The 24,136-nt window shown below is 31.1% G+C and overlaps 1 protein-coding gene across 11 annotated transcripts in view; it reads right to left on the bottom strand.

Moving 5' to 3' along the window:
• Positions 1–24,136, bottom strand: part of LOC106867422 (NGFI-A-binding protein 1) — a 223,322-nt gene that overhangs the window by 90,471 nt on the left and 108,715 nt on the right. For all 11 annotated transcript variants that reach the window (XM_014912296.2, XM_014912293.2, XM_014912295.2 and 8 more), the window contains 3 exons: positions 23,447–23,562; positions 12,104–12,241; positions 6,806–7,035 (listed from right to left, as the gene is read on the bottom strand). In XM_014912296.2, coding sequence (XP_014767782.1) covers positions 6,806–7,035; positions 12,104–12,241; positions 23,447–23,562 — 484 coding nt within the window. The remainder of the gene's footprint in view (positions 1–6,805; positions 7,036–12,103; positions 12,242–23,446; positions 23,563–24,136) is intronic.

Here is a 24,136-nt window from a genome sequence, read left to right as displayed (position 1 = left end):
AGCTGGAATGCATAAAATCAGGTTTAAGGTAATATTCTATTTTGAGAAATTATTTTGGCTTATATTTCAAATCTATACTGATAAAATTGATTAGCTGAATTAATTATTAACTATCAAAATCAGACAAAAGAATTAGAAAAAAGTCCATTTTTCTTGATTTGTTTTTATCAACAATTTATATACATTGTTATTGTTATTATTATTATTATTATTATTATCATCATCATTTCTTTTTTGTTTCTCAGTATACTACTGCAACAAATCTTATTAACAAATAGCATCATAATCTAAATGCAAAGAAATTTAATGAATAGACAAACATGAAAATTTCTTCAGAAAAGGAACTATTTTAAAATTATCAGCTACAACATAATTTATTTTATATATTAAATTCAATAGCATTCAAAAGGCTTAAATTATAATTAGATTTTGAAAAACTTAACATTTTCATATTGATGAGTTGTGACATTTTTGTATCAGATTTTCCATTAAAAGTCAGCCGCAACTATGGAACTACATCTCTTATATGCAGTACTACTCTATAACATTGCACATTTTCAATAAAGCTGACAGACACACTGGAGAAAAACTGAGTCTTTTTTGAATAAAATAAAGGAGAAAGAAATAAGAATTCACTCCAGAATGTTCCAGCTTATTTGTCTAAATATGCATTCATTGATTGTGTATTTAAAATCTAAAATACTTGTCTTATATGGCAAATTATATTATGAAGAAAAAAGTACAAAGAATTAGAAAAATAGCAAAGTAACATATGATAAGGAAAATAATTTAAACAATGCCGAAATTTTATTAAAACCATATTATTGTGTCCAGTTAATGAGGGCATGCTAGGAGGGATGACAAGAGCCTAAATTTGAAAAAAAAAAAATGTGAAAGCTCAATGAAAATCTAAATAATTATATAAATTATTATTCTGTGCAAATACTATGAAGTATGACATATCTGCAACACTCACTGCAACACATTAATGGGAAGGAATAGGAGAGAGAAATGTAGACAAATTCTTAGAACATATCTATTCTCTGGAACATGCCATTGAATTAATAATGAAGTCTAACAATAAGGGTCATTTTCAAAAATATTGTTGTAAAACTGAATATTTTCTTGATAAACTCCTAGGAAATTCAATTGCTTTTAAAGGAATTTCCATTTTTATGTTGTCTTTCTGTTCTTAAAGGCAAAATTATGACTAAATTAGGTATCATTCTAACGAAATGTTTTAATTGATCCTTTGGGTCTAAGGCAGATAACAGAGATGGAATTAGCAACCAAATAATAATAATAATAATAATAATAATAATAAGAAGAAGAAGAAGAAGAAGAAGAAGAAGAAGAAGAAGAAGAAGAAGAAGAAGAAGAAGAAGAAGAAGAAGAAGAAGAAGAAGAAGAAGAAGAAGAAGAAGAAGAAGAAGAAGAAGAAGAAGAAGAAGAAGAAGAAGAAGAAGAAGAAGAAGAAGAAGAAGAAGAAGAAGAAGAAGAAGAAGAAGAAGAAGAAGCCAGGTGCTACATTTTTTAATATTTTCCTTTCCTACAAGCTGAGGACAACTAGCTACTTCACTGACTGAAGGTCTGAGCAATAAACAACAATAATATATCATTATGCAGTGTTAATGTATTGTCAGAATGGCCTCAGAATTGTATGTGTAGTTCAGCAAAATGACACAACAGCAGATGATATTTGACCTATGACTATAGCTATGAAGAGATTTTATTAATGCTGATGCTGACATTAAAGTACTTAATGTTGTTACTTTCCATCAATTGACCACCACTGGGGCTACCAACAGTTAGTGGAAAGTGATGGCAAGTCGAGTTCTCTCACTTGATCAGATTTTTCTTAGCAATATACGCTAAGAATGAGAGACAATAAGAAAGTAAACATCAATATATACCAACCATACTGCCAGAGTTCCTCTGGATGTGACAAAAAAATAAATGAAAATAAAAATAAATAAAATGAATGGATAAATTTTGTTGCTAGTTTAAAGAAGACATTTCAAAGTGATTGTTTTCACTCTACATGAATGTGTTAGAAAGGATCAAAGCAGAACTAGTAAAAAGGTAAAATAAAGATAGAAGCCATGCAATATAGATGTAGCATTCTGAAAACAAAAGATACAGCTATATGTGATCTTTAAGAATTTCATAATCTATAAGTTAGGGAGAGAAATATATATATATATTTTTTATATATAACATAATTGGGAGAACTGAGTTTGCGTATGATTAAGAAGGGGTTGACAGGAAATTTAAATTACCATCAATGCTCTGTGCACTATTTTTACACAACTTACAAAATCTAACAGTAGGAGCAAAGAATTGTTACTTCTAACAAAAAAAATATTAAACTTTATAAAATTTTGTAAGTGGGGAAACATCTTGGTGTGAAAACATCAGAATATATATTCATACTAACCAGAAAATTTCAATAACTGCCAATACCATCTTCAAGAAATGCAAATCATTGCAAATATATTTTTGAAAGAGGAAACTAGTGTAGTGAGATAGCTACTGAAGCTAAACACTGATAGAATGGTATTTTGCTAAATTATCAGTGAGGTTTGCTAGAGAAGAGGATAATCAGTTTTCTCACTAGATTTAAAGTAATGCTTCAAGAATATTTTTAAAGCAAACCCTGTACAGAGAATTCAAAACATTTTGAAATGTTTATGATGTAAATTTGGAAAGAAATTTATGTAGAGGGTACAAATTTTCATATATAGATTTATAATCAAAAGAAGACTGAAATCTTAGTGAAAATAAGCTTCATTAGGGAATAAGTAAATGAAATATTGGGAAAATAACTTAGTTCTTAAGAAGTAGAGATTAATTTAGAAGTCATATTGAAATACTGTGTAGTTTTACTTTATTTGTCATGGTCGTCATTACAAAACCATTAGGCAACATTCTTACATTACATATCTTTCAACATAATAAACATCTCCTTGGAATGCCATTTAGTATAATGACTGAGTATGACATATAGAAATAAGAAAACAACCAATGGCCTCATTGAAGGGAGAATTTCATGATTTTGCTTAATTTGCAATAATAATTGAGCATTTTAATGATACATGGACAATTATCATAAAAGCTTCTGAGATAAAAACAAAGAATTCCTAGCTAAAACTACTGTCAAGATGTTGTATTTTGTAAAACATGGATTTTACTTGATATTTTTTTTTTAAATCAAATTTGTAAAAACCAAGCTTAGGCATGCACATATTAGAAGATATTACATTTCTGAGCAAATAGTTTTCAGATTCATACTTGAAAATGAATGGTTAGTCGATAAGAATAATTAAAACATTTGTAAAGAATTTTAAAACAAAGTCTAGAATTAAGAAGACAATTTTTTGACAACTTTTATTATAAAATTGGAAGAAATGACGATATTGAATTAATGCCAAATTCTTGGCAAGAATTTCAAAGATTTGGTGAAAGGTTTTTTCTGAATGTTTTCAGAAACATTAAATAATAAAAAAATTACTGTCAAAAACCAGTCACCTATTAGAATTTATTATGATTATTGTTATTATTTTTTTTTTTATATAAGAAAAGACAGAATTAAAGATAAGCCAGTGTAGAAATATCTGCTAATAAGTTTCTCCAGATGTGAGCAATGCTCCATTTGCAGTCTGAGCTGAAGTTTTTTTATGTGTAAGAAATGGCAGCTTGCTGAATGTTGAAAGTATCTTTCTATGGATAGGAAGACCAGCTTTTTAAGATACAACCTTAATGAAACAAATGCTGTTTTCTCAATAGGTAAAGTTAGTTGAAAAAAGAAAATGTTCAGTGATGTGCTAACCATGGAAATGTAAAGATCATACTTGTCTTTCTTGCTTGTCATTTTGGAGTGATTGTGTTGTTGGTTAAATGAAATAAAGTTTCTGGAGCACCATTTTTGAGTAAGTTTGAAATTAGAATCCATGCTTCAAACAGTGGCACATAAATCCTTTCAAGATTGGCATAGAAGTTTGTGAAGTATGGCAGGAAGACAGATGTATTAGTTTTTTCAACAGAAGAATGAATAAAAGTCCTTGGTAGAGAAGAGCAGGATGTTGATAACTTATAGTGCATGGGTAGGATTTTGGAAAGAACATTGCTGATGGCTAACCATAGAGTGGTTAGACTCAAGAGTTAGCCTGCCAATTTCAGATGTTTGGCTGGATTTCATGAGAATACCTTGCTGAGATCTTGGTATTGGAGTTTATCAAAACCCTTGTTTATGTCAAGTGCAACTGCTCTGCTTTCCCCATGATGCTTCGTGGTCGAGGGCCATTGGAGGTGATATACAACAGTAGGTCACCGGTTGACCTGTTTGAACGAAAGGCATACTGTTGGTCACTGAGAAGCAAGATTGTTTTCTAGATGAATTAGGAGCTTATTATTACCCCATAATCATTTGGATTTGTAAAATAAGTGTTAAAAGATGGTAATTTGTAAGAGAATATGTATTTTGGCATGGAATTTTTCCCATGTAACATGGAAGATTGTTAGAATAGCTTGGTGAGTGTTGAGAACTTCAGAACAGTTTGTTAATTTACATAAAATGTCTTCAACATGCAATATAGAAATATGATGTTACAGTAGAGTTTGACAGTGTTAGCAAGTTTGGAAGGAAGTTAAATTGAAATGATCATTTTAGTAGAATGTGTAGATAAGAATGTTCCATGAGAGAGACATAGGAAAGAGAGAATGTAATCCACTTTCATTGTACTTGTGTACAATGTTAATAAAATGAATTGAATGTAAATTTTGGCAAGAAGCCTGAAGATAATCAACTACTTGGAAAAGTAAAAAGTTTCTTATTTTTTTCCTTTTGTATTTTCTTTTGACTTCTTGCTCCAGTTTACCACACCCTTTTGCAGTGGGAATGATAACACTTTAATAGTAACAATGTTAATGAAATGATGATGACAACTGCGTTTTTAACTCCTTTAAAAGGGTGCTGGATGCGTATTTTGACAAAAGCAGTATTGCAAGGTGTGGGGGTCTATTTTAGATTTTGAAAAAATGGCTTTTTTAGGCATTTTGAAATGCACAAACCTCAGGGAACAAGTGTAGTGACACAGATCTTGGTCAAGAGTTCTTGTGTAGGTTGTAATGGGGCATGTTCTGGAGGTTGACTTTAATGATAAGTGAAACAGAAAAGATAAGTCCTCTAAATAGCAGGTGGACAAATCACAAAAAGTAAGAATCTTATGTTGGCAGTTATATGAATAAATGACATGAAATTCCAGCAGAATAATGTAAGGATTATAATAACATCTCTCCACCAAAAACAGTTTGATATCAGACAGAACAAAAGACACTTTAAAATTTGAAATTATCACACAAGCTGCCATTTACTTGGATAATATCAAGACGTTTTAGTCATTTAATAGGTGTGTTTACATGCATTGACAATTGATCAGTCATAAAACCATATTACTAAACCAATATAAGGGAACTGATCAGCCATAAAACCTTGTTATTGAACCAATGATTTGGGCAGTGGATCCCTGACATTTACAATGAAGCCTCTAAAAGGTTTTATTAAGATCTGCTCTGATAGGTCAGTGAAATTTCTTGAAAGACATGACATTAAAGATCCTCGGTTGTACTTCTTAAACTGTGTTTCCATAGCAGTAGATAAGGTCTTTCATCACAAGGAGCCAATGAAATTTTTTAAAGACAAAAATTATTAATTAGAATTTTGCTACCCAAGAAAGAGCATAATTCTTTTTAAGATATGTATTATTATTAAGTTACATTGTAACTAATTGGGTTTTTTTAAAAAAGACAGCGTTAAAAATGAAAGCTAATGAAACTGAATTATCAAACATATTTTATAATCATAACTTCAAAGGCAACAATTAAAATAACTGCAATTTACAAATTGTAAATGTGTTATGTTGAATGGATGAAGAGGATTTAATTCATTTGAAAATATTTGGAAGACTTTAAACAATTTTACCTTTTACTTTGCAAAATACAATTGATAATTATATTCCTTCAGGAAATTAAGTTCAAAACGAAATATAAAAGAGATTTAGGAAATTTCCTAACTTTAAAACATTATTTCAAGTCAATGAACTTTTATGTTTCTGTGAATTAACACAAAACCTTAAGAACTGAGTTTTCTTTTTTTGCCTTTTTACAACTGAAGCCAGTATCATTGGGTTTGATGAGAATGGCATAGTTTAGTCAAATTTCCAAATAGGTTTCAGGGTTCTACCTCGGAAGCAGTAAACTGGGTCAAAATAGTACAAAGTAATACAAGCAAGGATATTAAAATAATTTTCGATCCGTCTTCACTACCATAATTTCTAATGCAGAATAGAGTTCAACTTTTCATCCATTCTAATGTTTTAGTAATCTTGGAATATTTCAGTAATATTTTTTATTCCTTTGATTACTTCGAACATTAACAAAAAAATATTTTAAAATTTCAAAAGTTAAACATTTATGATAAGATGCTAATGTTATGATTCAGAGATTAAAACCATGAATACTTGTTAGTTTCAGTAGGGTGCAGAAATACGGCCCACATATTGACTTTGAATAAAATCATTTCTACATTAACTCAACTACAAAAAATCTTGAATTTAATTTATTAATTTCTCTAAATAATATCATTAACACAAGATAAATGATATGTTTGTTAAGAATTACCACTGTAAATAGAGACCACCACCACCACTGCCACTACCACCACTACCACCAATAACGGTGAGAATGGAAGAATAACGATTAAACATTAACAAGAATACAAAAGATGTTAACAAATGGAGAAGCCTACCTCTACTTTGATGTCGGCTTGGGGTGAAGCACCTGATGAGCTACCTGTGTTAGCAGGACTGATGTTACGAGGAGGCGGATGTGTGGCAGGGTTCCATGTAGGAGCATTCACAATGGGAGGTGTGGAATGCAATGTAGGATAAGTATTAACAGCAGTTTGATCCCTCACGGTGGCACTGATGCTTCCAGGAGCTGGACTTGATGAACCAACAACTGGACCTTGGAATGCAGCTGAAAATATAAATGTCTGTTTTAGGACCTACATTTGGCAATCATAGAAAACTACAATGCAAGGAAGACTGGTTATAGAAATTCAGAATATCGACAAACAAAATCTTGATAAGTTAATGCAAAAAACTCTGTTGCTTTTTATGTATTAGTGGAACATCTCTGCAATTCCTCGACAGAGTTCAAATCAAATATAGAAGTAACAGTTGGACAGTATCAGTCACAAGATTATCTCTAGTTATGGCTGGCTACTTTTTCTGATAAGCTTTTCTTTTACTTTACTTTTGAATTTTTGGCTGTTAATTTGACTTGTGTTTACAGTAGAAATTTTTACAATTGCATACTCTATATTAAACCAAACCAATTTATAATGGTAAAATGATTAACTGTTACCTACAAAGAGCTAACCAAATGTTTTGAAAACAGACTTGTGGCAACTGTAAGTGAATGGTGGAGGAGGATGTCCAATGAGTTGTTTAGGTTATTGGTAACATCAAAATTGATGCCACTAAAGCAAATCAATAAAATTAAAATGGGCATGAAAATGTCTGAATGAAGTTGCCCCAAGAGACTCCATCCTAAAGAGACTAGAATGGACTTTTGCCAATTCTTGTCAATAAAAAGATACAAAGTTATAAAGCAATTTATTGGCTAACTTAAACTTCCATCCAGAAGTAAATTCTATAAGAAAGAATTGTCAGCAATTCTGTCAGTTCTTTAACAATGTTTTGGAAGAAAGTTTATTGAACCTTATCTTTGGTTGAAATAGAAATAAGTAGGTAATGGATTGAAAAGTGACTTTTCATATGTTCACTCCAGACGCAATCAATATTTTGGCAAGCTTTAAGGTTGTTAAATCTCAAAAATCTGACTGATACTACAGATAAGATGTAAGATATCATTGTTACTAAACACTACAGGAATGGTTTCAAATCAGTTATTTTGAATAGAAACTCATTATTGTATAAACAAATTTGTTACTCAATCTCAGGGAATAAAATGGAATAATAATCTTGTAGCACATTTATTTAGCGGAAATGATGATATATAAAGATACCTTATCTTCCTTTTTATGATTATCTTGTGAAGCAGCTTGAACTGGACAAATATATTCAAATGACACCATTCTATCAATCTAAATTGCCATAATTCACTCTAAATTACTTTATTTTATTTTGTGTTAGTAGCACTTAACTAATATACTAAGATATCCAGCACTGATGAACTAGCTTCACTATATCTTAAGACAAACTGGGCTTCATTAATTTAGTTGAACAATCTAACATTTATATAGGTGTTGCGTTTTTCTAACAACTATCATTCCGCAGCTTTTTTCTTAAATTTTGAGACATGGTCTTGTATAAAGAATCAATCTATCTGTCTATCTATCTATCAATTGCTCTCTCTCTCACCACACAGATCTATGATTGGTTTTGTATAGTTTTCTTCAACCAAATTCACTTGCAAGGCAATTGCTGGCCTGGGGCTACAGAAAATACTTACCCAAGGTGCCATGCAGCGGGAATAAACTCAAAACTGCATGGCTGCAACTCAAATTTTTATATGCTTGTCCACAAAACAAGTAGCAGACTTAGTCAATACTATAGAGTTTACTAACTCATTATAAATATATTTAGGGTATCTAGCTCTAAACAAACCTGATATACATTAATTGAACCAATTCAATCCCTACAGGTATGACAAAACATTAAATACGATAATAACAGAGTTACTGTCTTTAACCATCAGATAAAATTTTAGTGTATAACAAATTATTTAAAAATGTAACATAAAAAAAAAATTGATGTACATTTAATGCAACTGTTCAAACTTGAAACATAATTTGGTTACAATAAAGGCATAGAAACTTTAAAATTTCCTAATGTTGAAATTAAATTGCAACGGATACTTCTGTGTTGAACATCAAAATAATAAGAATTGAATATTAAAGTACCAAAGAATTCTATTTCATAGATATAATCTATAGAATAATGGTTTTGAAATATTCCTACTTATATCTGTATGATTACGCAAAATTTTAAGGTGAAATTAATAATCTTCAATTTTTAATTGAGACTCCATACCATTCCTTACTTGGTTTTAAACACCTCAATATGTGAATTAGAAACCACTTCTAATGCAAGTTTCTGTAATATTCATTGTTAAAAACCTAACACTTAACATTGTTTTTTTAGCTGATTGCTTCCAAAAAATATTGTCAGATTGGAGCTTGAACTGCAAAACTGCAGAGGCTAGACGATGGCTAAATCAGTGGAATATGGTGAGTAAATATATAAGGGGGAAAAAAAACCCAGAAAAAGCTTCCACTTTGAGCAGGTGTTAATACAGAAGATTGTTATATTTCACAAAACCTGAGATTGATGATGATAGATATTGTATTTGTGTTATATGCAGAGAAAACAAGGAGAAACTTCTGGATCAGAAATATTTAATTGGGAAAACAAAAATGCAGCAAGAATGGAAGGTGATAATAGCTTGTTATCTCAAATACAGAGGAGCTGCTTAGAAAATACAAACAATAAAAACATGAAAATGCACGTGATTATATATATATATATATATCTATATATATATATATACACACACACACACACACACACACACACACACACACACACAAGCAGGTATGGTTGCATGGTATATGAAGATATGACTGCATAGTAAAGAGACTCCTTTCTCAGTCACATGGGGATATATCAGAAGAAACTTACCTATGGTGCCACTGTGTGACGTCATGGGCAAGCTACTGATATTATAACCCCAAGCTGACTAAAGCTTCATCAGAGGATTCAGTAGATGGAAACTGAAAGAAGCCTGTCGCTTTTTCTCTGTACGTACAAACTCCCACCACACATACAAACATATTTTCTAAGTATGGACATATGTGTGCAGGTGTGTCTATAGGTGCTACAGGCTAATAATGCTTTCTGTTATATGTATTAAAATTAGAAAACATTTAATATTAATAACTTAAGGAAAAAGAATGTTTGCCAGCAAAGTAACAGTTTTACTTGTATTTATTATGGAATTCTATTGTTTTGAGATTAAACTGCTTGTCATCTCTTAATACACAATTAAATGAATAACAGTAGTAAAACTATGGAGCATTTAAATCAATTGAGGTTCTTGCTGAAGTAAAAGACAGAGAAAACTGCTTTTCTTCAAGAAAGTTATCAAACCTGAACTACTACTACTACTACTACTACTACTACTACTACTGCTGCTGCTGCCACACACACACCTACTTTTCTAAGGTCAGCAGGGCTACCATCTATACCATCATAACTGTGAGTATGACTCTTCTGTGGAAGTCTAATCTGAGTCTTCTTTTGTTGCTATGACTTTAATCTCTACCAATTCATGATTCCAATTTCCATCAACATACTCCATCTTATATAAAAATTCCACAGCCATGTCTTTTGTATACTTCATTTGTAAATTAAAAATCTCCACGTTTTTAAGATCCAATTACATTTGTTTAAGCAATTATAAATTGTCTCATCTGCAGACAGGGACTAAAATATATATATTATTTATTTAACGGTCACAATACGTGTATTAAAGCGCTACTAATAGTTTCATACATTGAGAAAACTCAAACATATTCTTCAGGTGCAAACCACATATCATAACGAACAATGAAACTATTAGTAGCACTTTAATACCCGTATTGTGACTGTTAAATAAATGATATTTATCTATCACCAGATGGAGTACTTTTTTTGCTGAATTTTCTATCACAGCTCAGTACATTATATATACTATTTAAAACATTTTCATTAAGCTCCGTGCATCTCTGAAAGGATGAAAGGCAAAGTCAACCTTGGCGGAATTTGAACTTAGAATGTAAAGACAGATGAAATACCACTTAGCATTTCGCCTTGCATGCTAATGATTCTGCCAGCTCACCACTCTATGAACAGATGAAAATATTGAGAGATACTTTGGCCCTTTATAGAATTTGAAATAATGTGTGTCGTACTATAGATATAAAATTCTGTATAAACCATGTGTGTGATTGTATTTCATTTATACCTCAAACACCCTTGAGAAAATTATAAATATCATAATTCCTGTCTGCTCTCCAGTGCCTCTAAGTCAAGAAGGCAGATCACAAATTGATAAAACATCAAAATATTGACTCTATTTATTGCTCTAGAAAGTGGGTTAAATGAATTTTTATCTTTATAAATACATAACTACAGATATAATATATGCAGAAACTGGAAATACAAAATATCAAACTAAAGTGTGGGGTACCATGGATGGGGGTACTTGAAGAACAAAGGCAACTATGGATTAGAACAGAGATTCTGCAGGATTTTAAGAGAGAGATATTTCAGTACAATCTAATGGAAATGATGATGGTAAAACGTTACTATTGTATTTATATTTCTTTGGGGCTGTAGGCTCCAAAGCTATCATGAAGCAGAAAAAGTAGAGGAATGGAAGGCAGCACTGAGATATATATGAAGCCACAAGTAGAGATTTTAACAATATAAACTATTTTGTATCCTTGTGTATGTGTTTACTCAGCTGCAAGCCAAACTGAAGAAAATAACTGAATGAAAAGTTGTTGATATATTTTTTTAATATTTTGAGTTTCTGCTTGGAAGAGTGTTTTGTAAAATGAGAGTTCAAAAAGGAATAATAAGACGAGTATAGGGTTGATCTATACAGAGCAAGGATCAATATGATTCAGTTGATAAAACCAGCATGAAACATGTTTGCAAAGATTTATATATAAATGTTGATAATATTTAACAAGGTTTTAGAATTTTTTCATAAAGATGTTCAATCTGCTTGTGTATAGAGAGACCTTTATGAAATACATGTAGGTACATGTTTATTATAAATAAGGAATATGCCTTATATCTCCCATGTAGTATCTCTGATAGTGTTTCAGTATCTGATAAAAAATCTAGTTTTCAACTGTTATTTTCATCTTGTTTCTATTAAAACAAATAAAAGAGCTAAAGTTCCGGGGGAGGAATGATATTAAATGGATTACCAAGTAAATACTCTACAAGAATAAAGCAAATATTCCTACCTGGATTTGCTACCCACTCTTGGAGTGCTTTTTGTAAACGTCTAACATGCAGAGGTTTACTTGCCATGCCTACCAGAGCCATAATCTCAAGAAATTCTTCCTCTCCAGCTTCACACAATTGTTGAACATCATCTCCTCCTGAAAATAGAGAGAAAGCTTCTTATCATTTTTAAGAGACAAAAATTGATTGTTATAGAAAAAAAAAATATGGTGAGATAATTTTGTTTGTTTTACAACACAATGTAAAATAATAGAAAGCAATCAAATGATAAAAAAAAAGGCAAAACAATCAAAAGATTATAAGATTCAATCTGAATAGAATATTGGGAGATCAATAAACATTCTGAATTATTTATTGAAACTTTTTCCTAACTGGTAAATTCACATTGCTTTTGCAAGGTTTTCCCTTTGTTTTTAATTTTTTTTCTTCTAATTTTTAGATATTCACACAGCTTTCTTGTTTGTACATTATACAAGTGAGAAAAAGTAAATATAAATAAAAATTATATATAAAAAATTCAAAAATAGTAAGAGAAAATATTTAATAATATCAATTCTAATTGTATGATATAACTTCTTTTTCTAAAGAGACAAAAGGAAGAAGTACAGTTATTGATATTAGACATTTAACACTTTTATTATTTAAATATTGACTCTAGAATAATTCACAGTATTTATAAAATCTTTTGTACTGTCAAAACTGTTTGAATTTTTAATGTAAAGTTACTTCACTACAACACTAGTAGCTTTTTATTCAAGTCAAAACATGAATAGTTTAAAAACAAGACAAAAACAAAGTAAAAGTTCTGTTCTAAAAGAAAACTATTGCAACAAAACTTGCTATCAATATTAGTAATAAAATGAAACAGAAGCAAATAAGCACCTGATATGAAATGTAAATTAATAAAAACTAAACCTATACCTAAGCCTTTATATCTTTTGCAAGACAACATTTGAAAACATTAAAGAAAAATCAAACTTATATGTTATCAAACTAAAACGTGTATTGAACTCTACATCTAAAGAACATGCACTTTCAGTAGTTTTATGTTATTTTTCTGCTGACAATTCTTTTTCATTTTCTTTCAAAGTGTGGATATCTTCATTCTATTTCTAAAACAACACAAAAGATTTCAATGATAGAGAAAATATGCTTTTTAAATACTTCAATAGAATTATTATTTCATAGAAGCATGAAATGCAGAGTGGAAGCTGTGTTTTCTTTTTTTACTTTTTCCTTTTTTTTTTATTTATTTAAAAAGTGAATTTTAATTCAAGCTATTTGCCTTCAGGTTAGTGAAGTCTAAAGAGGAGTCTCACCAAACCAACAGATAATGAGCAGTTAAAAATATTCCATACTTGGCGAACCAATATTTGAAAAGAATATAAAATGTATAAAATGACAGTTATAAAAATGGAATTAAAGAAAAAGTATTAAATTAACAACAAAAAAATAAAAGTAAATCCCCTCACTATATATTTTTTCTTCTCTGTGTTTTGCTCTTATCAAATATTTTGTATTGAAAGTTTTTATTTTATTTAAGCAGTTTGAAAAGAATATTCTTTTAGCTTGTAAAAAAAAAAAGTCTTATTTAGGAAAGATTTATGCTGTATTTTATAGCACATCCAGGTTCAGTTGAAGTACATGTACATTAAATAGAGGAAAATATAGAGAACTGAAATTAAAGAGATTAAATCACAAGAAAATATTATAGGTGGAATATCAGTGTAAGAACCAACTGCATGATGGACAAAAAAACATAAACAATAATGCCAAACAAAAATATGCTAAACTAAAATATAAAAAAAAATGAAAAAAAGATACTATTAGAGAATTAGACTTGAACTTCATCTATGAAATTTTGCTTTTGGAAAGTAACATCGAGAATACTGTCAAGAATAATGGAAATAGAATTATATGTTTAGGCTTCATTTTATTTTTTGAAGTTTAGAATACTTAAAAAAAAAAACCTTAATGAACTAAAGACTTTAAAGAGAACTTCCAAACCAACACTTACTGTACCCAAGATAATACATTGAAAAATAGATAGAAATCTTCAAAAATGAGCCATTTCTTTCTTTTTTTTTCTTCTTTACCCCCCCCCCCCCCCTTTGTATGCACTCAAGATGCCATGAGGCAACTTCAGATTTTTCTATTGCTACGAAGAAGTAAAATGTTCTTGAAGAAATCTTGAAATGAAACCTTCAACATATCAGTAGTAGTAGTAGTAGTAATAGTAGTAGTAGTAGTAGTAGTTTTCATATTGCAACCACAACATGAATATTTACATTGTTATCTACATAAACTAAGCCAACCAGTCTATGTAATAACAAACACTCAACTTAGAAATACAGAAAGATAATGCAATAATTACACTGCACTGCACAATTAAGATAAGGAAATGTTGTTGTTGTTTCACATTGTCCTTTCCATCCATAAGCCCAACTGTGAAGGATGAGTGAAAGCCATTTTTATCAGTCGAGTAAACTGAGATGAGTAAGGTTATGTACCTTGCCTTAGGGAGACACCACAAAGTCAGTTGTAAATTCAGGACTCCAGATCAGCCATATGCAGTCACACAGCTACTGCAAATCTTCAAAATATTGAATGTTACTAATATATGAATAATCACTAGAATTAGTAAGAGACTATTAGGGGGAAAAAACAACAAAAGAGATATATGCCTGTTACTGCTACATCTCAGAACACGTAATCATAGACTTCTCTTGCTTGTTGTTTCTTGTTAGAAATACCGTTGGTTAATATTAAAAAAACTCTTACATAGTCTATGATTTCCCTCTTTGAAAGTGTATGTGTCTCAATGCAAAATTTCAGCTACCTGTGTGTAAAACTATGTCTTTTAAAATTTTAACTTGTTTGCCAATACATACATATATATAGATTTTTCTCATTTTACTCTCAGTCTCTCTCTCTCTCTCTCTCTCTCTCTCTCTCCACATATATATATATATATATATATATATATATATATATATATAGCTGCCTAACGATAACTGGCTATATGCAATTTTTCGTTTGAACAGACACAAGTATAATAGAATAAAAATATAAACAGGCAAACAACTGGTACCAAGCTAGATTATGACATTTATATATTTAAACATGAGGTCTGAGTTATTACAAGAGTATAGATAGATCATAAGGAAAAAGGAAGAATGTGCAGATAGTCTCTTACCAACTGCTTAGATGTTACGAATATATAACAATTGACTTTTTCAACTATTGGTTTGCTAGAATAGCAAAATTCCATTTATTCTGAATCTCTTATAATCTAATCCCACGGGGCAGTTTCCTTCACCCTCTCACATTCACATTATTCTGTCAAATGTAATGCTTATTTATTCACATTGTTTAGAATTTATCCTGCATCATCTCATAGCTTTGAAATCTCAATGATGTGATTGTTTATTTCTAGAATGGCATTGTAGAGTAGGTAAGAGAGACTGGATTTGGCCAATTTGAACTTAAAACAGGTAGAATATTTGAACCAGATATAGCTGGTTTAAATGCTAAAGGGTTAATGATAGCTATTTTGAATTAGAACCAAATTTTGTTAGGTCTCCCCTTTATTCTGAGATTACAAATCAAATATCATCTCTAAGTACATTACTTATCCAATTTCCATAAAATTTAAGACTCTTCTCAATTTTCTCTCCATTTATTTCAGCTATGTCCCCTATTTAGTAACAGTTTAAAGTTTAATGGAAAAGTTGGTAAAACTGTTAAGAATTTCTATACCACATAAAACATATTATGATGCATTAGAATAGACATATTTAAAAATTCTTCCATTAAATTTTATCAGAATCAACACTAAAAGTTTGGAAGTTTAGAAACAATAGAATTCACCACATAATGCTAGTTATAAAATTATATTTAAGTTCTTTAATTATATTACAGAAAAAGAAATTATCACTCATAAATATAATGGATTAATATTCATTCATTACAAACATTGAGACTCTATTAGATTATTCTCCTAAAATCAACTAAATTATACATGAGACTTTCTAATGAAAAATACAATTTTCAACTTTTATCTGAAACATAAATAAATAAAAACAAAAAATATCTAAGTGCTGAATAAACTATAAGATATTCATATAAATTGTAATTTCCAAGATATATTTCAAATTACTAGTTTCACTACAAAGTAAAATTTGGTTCTTGTTATCGTTTACAAACAATGATCTCCACAGGCTATAGGACATTGTGCAAAGATAACTTCACTAAGAAAGGAGCACAAGCCACCTTTATCATGATACTGGACTGCCTGTTGCTAAATGGTCTTTTTAACTAGTCTATTATACATAATACTAATCCCCCATCACCACCACCACCACCACCATCATTGTCTAATGTCCACTTTCCATGCTGGTATGGGTGGATGGTTTCACTGAAGACTGGCAAGCCAGGATGCTGCACCAGGCTCCAACCTGATCTGGCAAGGTTTCTACAGCTGGATGCCCTTCATAACGCTAACCACTCCGAGAGTGCTGAGGTGCTTTTTTATGTGCCACCGGCATGGGGGTCAGTCAGGCAGCACTGGCATCGACCATGCTTGGATGGTGCTTTTACGTGCCACCGGCACAGGCATCGGCCATGCTCAAATGTTGCTTTTTACGTGCCATTGGCATGGATGCCAGTTAGGCAGCAGTGACACTGGCCATGACAATGATTTTACTTGACTCAACAGGTCTTCTCAAGCACATCTAGTGTGTTAGGGCTAAACCCTGAGACCCCAAATACCAACATTAGTTAGTATTTGGGGTCTCAGGGTTTAGACACAATACACTAGATTCTCAACATCCAGTACCCATGCAGCAACAAGTGGTGATTTAACTCACTGTAGCAAACAGTACTGTTGATATTGTCTTTTATATTTTACTTGTTTCAGTCATTAGACTATGGCCATGCTGGAGCACCACCTTGAAAAATTTTTAGTTGAATGAATCAACTCCAGTGCTTAGTTTTTTCTTTGTTTTAAAGCCCGGTACTTATTCTATTGAGTTCTTTTGCTGAGCAGCTAAGTTACGGGGATTAGGAAGAATTTAACTTAGTGGCAGAAACTGCAGCAGAACAATGTCTTATCCAGTGGGGATATCTGTAGTTTGTTTTATGCAGCAGAACCTGGAGATATACACTGGAATCTTGTTTTGGAAATGAATTAGGTTAGGAGTATCAGCTGTTTCCTGATCTACGAAAACTTCCTTTACAGTTCATTATATTAGTCAGATTTTTGACAGTACTCAACTCTAGCCACAACTATGTTCATAGTGTATCTCAAAATAAAACAACTATCCACAATCACATTAATTATCATCAACTCAGCTATTATTGTTGCCAAAGTATCCAAAATAACAGCTAAGAACCCTTTCTTTAGCTTCTAAACATTATTTATACTTCACCTTAGTTGCAAAGTAAATTCCACTGCCTTGGGTGTCAGGTTTAGTCAGTAATCATATAATTGATCAATTAGCTAATTGTTTGGGTAGGTGAACGCTAATTGGAAAACTGGCTTCATGACTATATAACTTTTGATATGGAATAGCAATGTAAAGATAGGTTTGAGATAAAATTCTATAAAGCACACTCACACTCATGCACATTCTAGCTCAGTGGTTCTCACCCACTCATTTCTATCTATGGATCCCTTTGATTACTATTTCATCCTAGAGAACCCCCATAACCATTTGATGTTTAAAAACTAGTTTTATAGGTGCTTTTTTCAAAATTCCTATTTTGTTTTTCACACATTAACTTGTGTGGGTTGAATTATGTAAAACATTAGAGAAAGAAACCTAGCTGTTTCTTGTAATAAATACATTTAAATCAAATTTTTTCATGGGACCTTAACATACTGTTGTGGACACAGTTCTGCTTGCATGGACCCACCCAAATTTTATATGGACCTTCAGGGGTCAAATGAACCTCAATTAAGAACCACTGCTCTTGTATTTGAAATGTGAAATCACAAACTTGCAATACTAACAGAAAAGGGTCAAAATTTTCAAATGAGTAACAATAAAAAATCTGAGTTATTTGAGAAAAGTAAAACAAAATCTTGTTTTTAATACAACATTAACAGGAAACACAATTTCCTGATTCACACTGATTATAATTTAATAGCACAATTAATTAATACAATTTTTACTTCGCGCAAACATATCAAAAATTATCAGTTAAACATTATAACAGCTCTGAACATTCTCTCCTCACTGATGAAATCAATAACAAAAGGCTTAAGTTACTTCATTCTATCAGTGCACTTGCTAACTCTTAACTGACATAAGGACAAATTTTCAGAGAAAGAGGAATTATTAAAGCATCAGATTGCCTTGTAGTATTTGTTCCAGCCCTCTGTGCTCTGAGTTCAAATACTGCTGAGGTCAACCTTGCCTTTCATCCTTCCTGAAGTTGTTGAATTTTTTTTATGGCTGTTTGTGTTTTTCTAGAAGAAATCAGTTTTGGTCAGAGCTGTGCTTGGTCTAAAACAGTCCAAAACATATTATATGTCACAATGATGCTCCTATGAATCTATCAGGAGATGAAAGTTCTAGGCAAAGCAATGTATCACTTGTAATTTTCTTCTTTTTGAATAGATAACAAGCTCAGGATTTAAACTCTGTAATCAAATAGACTCAAGTCTTTGTAGGTAACTTAGTACAATTGTGCAAACAACCTTAACCTTCTTGATTAAATAATAATTTCTCACAAAGGTAGACGATTACAAATTTATTAAGTAGCATGGCATGATTAATTGACCCTGAGGGAACAAAGCAAACCACAGTTGCGATTAAACGCAAAGTAGAAGAATATAATAAATAATTCAAGAAATCTAATAAACTAAATATCATCAATGCTCTAATGTAGCTGTCATTCTGTCACCCTTCAATGTAGCAGTAGTAGTAGTAATAGTAGTGGTGGTGGTGGTGGTGGTGGTGGTAAGTACTAGAAGCTGTTGTTGTTTCTACCATAGGTGCAACAAGAGTTTAGTCGATTATATTAACCCCCTTCCCCATATTTAACTTATACTTTATTTTGACAATGATAATAATGAAAATGATGATAATAATAATAATAATACAAGGAAAAAAAAACCCAACTAAAAACAAAATTCCAGAGTTGAACACATCTCAAAAATAAATTTGAACTGATAAAGAAATAGTCAAAGAAATTTCTTTTGCAGTAAAATTGAATACAAATCGTTGTGTCAATTGGGTAAAAAGTTCTCTTAAAGATTGAATGGCTGCTCAAAAATTAGCTCTACCACTGTATTAACAAGCTATACACTACAACAACAACAACAACAAAAGCCTTCTTTGCTACAGGAAGCCATATCTATAGGCATGCAGGGAGGATAAGTATTGCTAGGTTTAGTTCAGTAAGATTCTGTAGAGAAAACACCAAAATTATTGTAAATCTTATTAAAGATCAGCTTATGATATGGTTTCAGTTATGTAAGTGAATATCAGAAATTAAATATTAAGAATAAAAAATAAATAAAACTAATAACAGTGAGTGGCAGAGTTGATTTGATGGGCCAACTATATGATGTAGAATTAATCTCATTTTGTAAACAACAAACAAAAACACTGTGTCTAAAGCAATTTTACAGAAATAAGGAACCCTAGCAATTTTTTGAATAAACCTTTTTTTCCCTTTTATTTTAAGGTAAAATTGAACTCCAGGATTAGAAAATGCAAAGGGACAAGGGAATTGAATTAGAAACTATCTCCTACAGGCAACAGTCAAAAAGGAACAACAGATACGGATAGTGCCAATGAAAATATCGGTTATTTAAAATATCAGCTTAAATGAGAATTAAAATTCTTTTACATATTACTAAGTGACATATTGCAATTCCTGTGAAACTAGCAGCACAAATCAACGAGCATAAATGTTGAAATGTGATTAATTTGTTGAGTAAATAGTTATAAAACAGAATCAAGTAAAACAAAAATGGGAAAAAAAAAAGTAGCAGTTACTTCAATTTTTCCCAGAATAGCGATATAATTAGTAGCATATAAAATAGCTGGAGAATTACTGGCTTTAAATTTTGAGAAGGGAGAAGCTAATTGCAGTTCAGCTACTGTATATATTTTTACCAAACATTGTTTTTAGAGGTTATGTTCTGTGCTATGTAAATAAAATAAAATAGAAAAAATCTAGCAAATATGTAAAGAATGAAAGAAATATATTCACAGAAAAGACATCTCAAAGATTCAAAGACATCTTTGTAAATTACTATAATTATTATTTTTTAAAGAATATTTATTTCATTTTATGTATGTGAAATGCATTGACAATAGCTATTGTGTACATGTATTTTTTAATAAGTATTTGAGCAAAATGCTTTATTTAACTTGCTCCACACCCAGGTGAATCAACACTGAGTGCAGTCAAATATGTGCATGCATATGTATGTACATACATGTGTATGTATATCATGCAAAATTACACAAAAATGTATTCTGCTACCCACCATATTCATCATAGAAGACTTTTATATCCGTCATGGAGAAATAGGCTGTTATATACTTTTATATACACATGCTAAAGAAAACCTTGCAAGTACAAATTTATCCAACAATGTAGGAATGACAAATGTAATATACAGAAGAGGAAATAGTAACAGCAGTAATGAATCTACAAGAGAATTTCACTTTGAAGATCAAAAACTGAAGTCTCATCTATCAGAACTTGCAATTAGCTAACTGAAAAGATGAAACTTCATCAGAATGAAGAGGAGTATATAGTTACACACATATAAGTATACATAAGCATATACATATGTAGACATAAATATCATTATCAACATCATTTCACATCCAGTTTTATCACAATTATTATTATTTTATTTTTTGGTGCTTGCATGGATTGGCTGGGTTTTCTTCAGCAGAGTGTCTTGTCATTTGTTGCACTCCTTTCTAGTATCTTCTCACGAGGTTCAACTTCCCAAGATCACAGCTTCTTCTCATATTTTCCTTGGTCTTCTTTTTTCACCTGGAGATTCTTTGCACACAGACAGCTTGACATTTCTTAACCCAGTTGCCATCCACATGCATCACATGTCCATACAAGTGCAGTCTCCTCTGTTGTACACTATATCTATTTACTCTATATGCAGTTTTTCTTTCATCAAATTCCTCATCATTTATACACACACACACACACTTACACAACTAGCGAGGAATGCTTGTCACATTTCTTTCAACCTTCAAAGCACACTTCTCACTTTGTACACAAACATCATATAAACAGCCCATCAATGGGTAAGTAAAGCTTTTGCTGTCAGCAGGAGCAGTGCATCTGTGAACTTTTACTAACAAGTCTCTACTTTGGTTACTATATACTTCCAGATTACACCCTACTTCCTCTGCTAATTAAGTCATCTAATTAGTGGAAGTTTTAACTAATTCTAAGTAGTCCTATGAGCATTTAATCTAAGCATGCTAATCACTCCTGCACAACTACTATATATGGAATTCTTTTCTGTTTGCATGCCTGCAATTCCAGTGCATCCCTTGTACACAGTTATATGTGTGTATATGTGTGCGTGTGAGTGTATATATATATATATATATATATATGTTCCAAAATCAGCCTGCGTCTTATAAGGACATGGTCACAGTTTGAGTTACTGGTAGGTAGTGGTTTAGGTGCTTGCAATGACCAGCAAAATAAACAGCAGACATCTCTCTTACTGATAACTCTAGGAAGCAGATTGTAAGCATTTTTTAATACACCAACACACATCAGCAGTACTTACTTTATATAAAATAAAATCAGTCAAGAGAGGCAAATTAAGTGATAACACCTGACCATACCCACAAACAAATCAAACTTTATGTCTTGGGCCAGGCTGAGAGTATTTCATTAGTTTGGAGATAACAATCATTGAGGCAAGCTACCTTCATAAAGCTTTAACTTAGAGGGTAATGTTTGTTTAATTGACATAAGCAATCTATTTTTGGATTAACAGATTTTCTTCAGAAAACAGTAGAGCTTGCTGTACAATATTTGTTTAATGGGTAGACACAATTAATCAATTATTGATCAGTCATTCAAGTTTTAAATTTTCAGATTACCATCACTCCAGCATACTGAAGTCAGAGAAGACATGCTTAGACAATGACTTCTAAGATACCCAAGGAGAAGGAACTGGATGTTCCAATTTCTGAAAGTGTAAACAATAGTTGAACAGCAATGGTGAAAGCAGTAATTTCCAGAAAGAATGGGGGAAAAATGTTTAAAATATGTTTTCAAATATTTTTAGAAATGGCACCCAATCAGCAGCCATCCTTATGACTCAAACTTATTGAGTATTTACTTTGGTTTATTGTAATTTAAGTGTTCCACATAACATCAGTGGACACAGATCACTTTGCACAAATGTAAACAAAGGAAAACAAGTGTAAATTAATCAAAATTAGGGCATTTTTGTCATTAAGATAATAACAGACAGTTAGTAAGCTGATATCTGCTAAAAACTCATTTTATATGGTGATATTTGAAGAAAATTGAAATAATTTTAAATTTCAGATTTAAAATACTTTATAAACTTATCTAAAGACTTTTTGTTAAGTTGTGTATGAAACACCATATCAAAATGCCAAGAAATACAAAGTTATAGGTGTTTTATGAAACCAGTCTGAGTTTGTGATTATTTCAGAATTTTATTGATGCACATAGGTGCGTGATGGGTGGGGGTGAAAATTTTAGTTAGAAATACAGGAATGAAAGAATTAAGGTTTTTTTTTTTTTTAAATAAGAAATAACAAAATTTCAAAACAATCTGGATACAACAAACTTCAAAATGACCTGAGAGGAGGGGACTACGAATAGATATGGTTTTACAATTTTTGTTTTTAAGAAAAGCCCGCCAAAACCAAATGTGTCATAAGCCATCAAATATTGCATATGTGCTTGTACATGTGTTTGCACACACACACACACACACACACACAGAGGGAGACAATAATGTAAAGGAGTTAAGAAGAAGTTGTATCCACTCTTTATAATAACCTATAAAACTTTTGTCCTATGTTACATCCTGACATTTATTTATATTTTTCTCATTTACAGCTTCGTTTTCTCCAAAATACTTTAAATTCCACACTTTCACACTGAGAAAAGTTTCAAAAGTAAAAATTAGCCAAGTCGTTTTCGAAAATAGATATTTACAACAAGAAGCCAGTCTAGTTTTAATGAACAATAGAATTTTTTTGCTAAATATTTCAATCTTATAAAATTAGGATATAATTGAAAAGTTCTTAAAGACAAAACAACATTGAAGTAAAAATGTAAATAGTATTCACCTTGAGCGATAAATGTATCATAATATTGTAAGAGGTTTGCACGTTGTAAAACTCGGTATAGTTGCCATTCTGATGCATTCGTAGGCTGTGATGACGTCATGGCATCCAAGTATTCCCTAAAAAGTGAAGGAATAGAATAATGTTAGAGCATTGCTGAATAAGAAATCTCAAGAGGTTAGCAAGCCCCAAACAAATACTTGATAATATTTTTGGTTTCACTTCAGCTTTTTATGCTATAAACAATAGGAGAAATAGTGAGATAGATAGAAAGATAGATAGATAGATAGATAGATAGATAGATAGATAGATAGATAGACTGAAAAGAGAGAGAGAGAGGTGGGGAGATATATAGAGATAGAGAGACAAAAACTAAAGCTCTGAAAGAAGAAAGCTGTTAATAAAAGTGATGAGCTATGAAACCAGAGCTTAGAACATAGACCAGATTTGTCATTTGATAATATATAATGTAATTCTTTTAAAGATCATGAAATAGTCAACAGACATCCAATATCTATGATAAAGGAAATTATTTCAATTGTTTTTTGAAATTTTCTTTGAGAAATACTGCTCAATCTGCTACATTTAATACAACCAATTCCATAAGTCCAGATAAATCTAAAATATTAATTTGAGTATTGAAAAGAAATATGCAAGAATTTTAATACATACATACACACACACACATATATA

This window comes from Octopus bimaculoides, chromosome 17, assembly GCF_001194135.2.
Source record: "Octopus bimaculoides isolate UCB-OBI-ISO-001 chromosome 17, ASM119413v2, whole genome shotgun sequence".
Lineage (NCBI taxonomy): Eukaryota > Metazoa > Mollusca > Cephalopoda > Octopoda > Octopodidae > Octopus > Octopus bimaculoides.
The sequence above is the reverse complement of the archived record's forward strand: the minus strand, read 5'-3'. Positions and strand labels throughout refer to the sequence as shown.